This window comes from Humulus lupulus, chromosome 6 (genome assembly GCF_963169125.1).
Source record: "Humulus lupulus chromosome 6, drHumLupu1.1, whole genome shotgun sequence".
NCBI classification, from domain to species: domain Eukaryota; kingdom Viridiplantae; phylum Streptophyta; class Magnoliopsida; order Rosales; family Cannabaceae; genus Humulus; species Humulus lupulus.
Genome location: NC_084798.1, coordinates 141,032,493 through 141,036,716, shown reverse-complemented (window position 1 = coordinate 141,036,716; position 4,224 = coordinate 141,032,493). Strand labels below are relative to the sequence as shown.

At 35.9% G+C, this 4,224-nt stretch overlaps 1 protein-coding gene and 1 pseudogene across 1 annotated transcript; both read right to left on the bottom strand.

Moving 5' to 3' along the window:
* Positions 1-391: 391 nt before the first annotated feature.
* LOC133785498 (G-type lectin S-receptor-like serine/threonine-protein kinase SD1-1) lies at positions 392-1,977 on the bottom strand (annotated as a pseudogene).
* A 641-nt stretch (positions 1,978-2,618) lies between these two features.
* Positions 2,619-3,956, bottom strand: LOC133784214 (G-type lectin S-receptor-like serine/threonine-protein kinase At4g27290). Its single transcript, XM_062223658.1, has one exon. It carries the CDS (start codon positions 3,610-3,612, stop codon positions 2,755-2,757), a length of 858 nt encoding a protein of 285 aa, XP_062079642.1. The 5' UTR covers positions 3,613-3,956; the 3' UTR covers positions 2,619-2,754.
* Between the last annotated feature and the right edge of the window lie 268 nt (positions 3,957-4,224).

Here is a 4,224-nt window from a genome sequence, read left to right as displayed (position 1 = left end):
ATCTATCTCATGTGTTGAGAATTGCCCACACTAGTCTAGGTGATTCTAAGAATACATTGGAATTGTGAAGAAAATAGAAGATCAGTTCAGTTTCTTGATAATACTCTGCGATAGAGAGGATGCAAGAGTTAGAGAAACTGAAGGAATGACTCTTTTATTCCGCTGCGTATACTGTAAGTATTCCTATCTTTGTTTCTCTTTGAATTCAATTTTAGAAACATGTTTTAGGCTATCTCGTATTAATTTGTTTAATATTAGATATACATGAAAATAAATAAAGATCATGTATAAGTTTTCCTAACAAAAAATAAATCAAATAAATAAAAGAAATAAAATTCAATCACAATTAACTCTAAACATTCAAATAATTAAATTAAAATACCTAACACTTAACAATTACCAAATAAAGTAGTTAATAAAATAAAATAAAAAAATTTGATGCACTACAGTGTCACGCAGGAAAAACATGTCCATTGCTGTCATGTGGCAATTACATTACATATCATCGAGGCTCTAGTACTGACATGGTCGCATTGTTTGTTGTGAATGATTGAGAATGGCCACCTTGTGGTGACTCTGTCTCGAAGAAATAGCCTGGTTTTTTAGGCTGAGGCATAGAATTGTCACTGCCCAACATCATAACAATAGATTTGCATGCTTGGTCTATCCATAGGATTTTGCTGCACACATAAGAGACCAACATGGATACATCGCAAGACTTGACATAAATTTTTTGAACCACTTAAGCACTCATCAAGCAATTCAATTGCACTGCCTTCCTCCATCAATTTCCATGCCTAGATTATTCAAAACCAAACACTCATCATCAGAGAACACGCAAGCATCAAACATCTTCATATAATGTTATGAATAAATAGTGTTTCAATACTTACATGTCCTGTGAGTGCAAGGGTATCGATTTCAGGGTGAAAGACTCTATTTCTCTTTCCACTTACAATCTCTAACACCATTATACCAAAACTGAAGATGTCAGATTTGATTGAAAACAGACCATGGAAAGCTTATTCTGGGGCCATATATCCACTGCATTCATAATAATAACATTATTAAAAATAATAACGACACTCGTTGATCATATACAAAAACTATTGCATACATAAATATATAAAGCATGGCAAGAATACTCACTAAGTTCCAACGACTCTGTTTGTTTTGTCTTCTATTTGATCTCCTCCAAAAATTTTAGCCAGACTAAAATCTGAAATTTTGGGATTCAACTCACTATCCAGCAAAACATTACTAGCTTTAAGATCTCTATGAATTATTCTTAGTCTAGAATCTTGATGAAGATACAACAGACCCTGAGCAATACCACATATAATTTCAAAGCGCTTAGGCCACTGTAATAATTTAGCTTGTTTTGGATCTGAAATATACCAAGTCAATCAACATAATTAGACCAAAAAAATGCAGTTTGGAACTTCTAAAAATTATTCTAGGTTGTATATAAATTATGACAATTAATATTTTGTTCGAATAAAAAGATTCTAATTACCAAAGATGAAGAAGTCAAGGCTTTTATTGGACATGTATTCGTAGAGTAACAACCTCTCTTGTTCTTGAATACAACAACCAAGAAGCTTCACAAGATTTCGATGTTGGAGTTTTGCAATTAGTACTACTTCATTTTTAAATTTGTTGACTCCTTGTCTTGAATTCATTGAAAGTCTCTTCATAGCAATTTCTTGCCCGTCTCCAAGCTTACCCTATAAAAATAGTTAAAAAAAGAAACTTGCTAAACTCGTTTTATTCTTTATTAAATAAATTTAAATGTTTTTTTTCTCTCTATATGTGCATATTTCAATCAACCAGCACACTTGAGAAACTTACTTTGTAAACAGGTCTGAAGCCACCTTCTCCAAGCTTATTGATGTCTGAAAAGTTACTAGTGGCCGTAGATATTGTGGAAAGATCGAAAATGGGGAGTTCCAATTCTTCTTCCTTGCTTCCACCCATCTGATTTTTTCTGTTATGTTTTTCTGAAATAGATAATTATACGTAGTAAACTTAAAAGGGTTAACAAAATGATCAACTTCATATCATCACATTATATATGTATTTATATATATACATGTCTAGTTAAATCACTGATACATATATAAGAATCCCAGAAAGTGCCACACCAACACTTGCAAAGATGAGTGCTTTCACTTCATGGTCACCCCTTGCTTTTGATAGCAATTAGTTTGACATGGAAAAGAAAAAGGAAAATTTAAGTCAGATCTCTGGTCAACACAGCTGAAATAACATTATAAAACACAGAGCAAACGTTATCAAAAAACTTACAAAGCTCAGAGGCCAGCATTCGAATATAGACATCCTGCCCAGCAGCTGGAATTTCTCTGATATCAACTAAATACCCAAACCAAATGACATAACCATTGCCTCCTTCTCTGATATCTGTGTTTGAATAAGCCACACAAGAACAGTTGCTCAAGCATTTGGCCCTGCAATTCTTCAGATTCATACTTGCATTTACCCAAGTGTTCGTAGTATCCGGCACTTTCAAATTTGCCAACTTAATGAACCCATCTTTTTCTTTGTTCAGACACATCAATGGAGTTTTCCTCTCACACCCTTCAGCCCAAATTAGTGAATTCCAATTCACCTGAGATTTGGGCTTAAACCCTTTAAGACATTGGCAGACTGGGTTAGAGCTTCCAACACACTTGCCATTGACTCCACATAGTCCATAGCTATCACAGTAGTCTATGGGAGCTGAAGAGTAAAGACTCAAAGAGTTCTCTGCTTCGGTCCATCATATCGTTCGCGGGCACTGGTTGTAGGATTGATGATTATTCTGCTGATGATAGATTTAACCTTGATAAAGTACCTGAAAAAAGCTTCATTATCGTCGTGTTCAAATTCCAAGTCACAAATCGGGTTTGGCCTCAAATGAAGTGTGCCACTAAAACGAAGGTCGTTCCATGGGCCATGACGATAGTAAATCCTTTTGCCCGTTCGAATAGATAATTCAGGGTAAGCATGAGGCTCCATCCCACAAGTCAAATCGATTGGACAAGGGTCATCTGCACTCTTCCATGCTGTCATAAGCCAAGTATGCCCTGTTCTTATGTTGAACCCTGTTTTCATACCAGGTAACATTGTATCAGAAGGATAATCAAAGCTTTGCCATAAATATGTTTTTGAGTTTCTATTTTTCTCATCTATGATCACCAGGTTTCCAGAATCCAAAAGCATAAGAATTGGCTTTTGGCCTTGATTTCTTTCTAGACTCGTTGGTGTCGTCGATGACCAAACGATTGTCTTGTTCTGTCCGAACAGAACAAGATTTGTGCTACTGCTGTTGAAATGCAACGAACCCGACATGTCGTATATTGGATTGTAACGGTTGGCAACCCAAACAACAGTTTGAACAGAGATGTTTTTGAACCAAATTCCCAAGTAACGATATTTGGAATTTCCTGGACTGAAGAAACCAAGCTCAAACCTTCCTTCTTGGGAGACCAAGGTTCTGCCATCAGAGATAGAATCCACTTGTCTTAAGCTATCAACTGCAAAAATTGGTGTACAAAGGAAAAGCAGCAATACTAACACAAATGGAAACTCGCCCATTGATGCTTTCTTCATACAAATACGAAATAATGTTTGAATCTTTTATTAATCTTGTAAAGATTTTGAAAGGCACTCATACATCCCACTCACGTATATACATCATATATATATATTGTACCCTTCATACAGGAAGAATCTTGACTAGACTTTTCCTTCCTGGGTTTTGGTGATCAGCGAAGACAACGATGCACCACCAAATTTTGTGAAAACCATGACTTTCGGAAATGTGTTAAACCCTTGTACTGTCTATGTCTCTTCAATTATCAACAATAATAGATCCTGTCCGGTCTCTGTCTCTATAATAACAGTGATTTTTTATAATAAACTCTGATGAGACTATGTTGGAACTAAAAATTACGAATAAATAGCCTAAATTTTTCACAGTATCATGTTGTTCCCTAAAATATAAAAGGGAATTTGAGTTTTTATGCTTAATGTGGTTGTTATCCCCGTTTCTTCCAAAATGAACGGATCCACACTCTAAGTCCACGGGCCGCTTTACAGAGAATTAAGGCCCAGATCGGGCCCATTAGATGAAGGGAAAATTGATATTGGCAGCCCAAGTTTCGACGAGGCCAAAAGGGCATCCGGGAATGTAAGCCGGGACCATTGCCGGGGCAGGTTGAA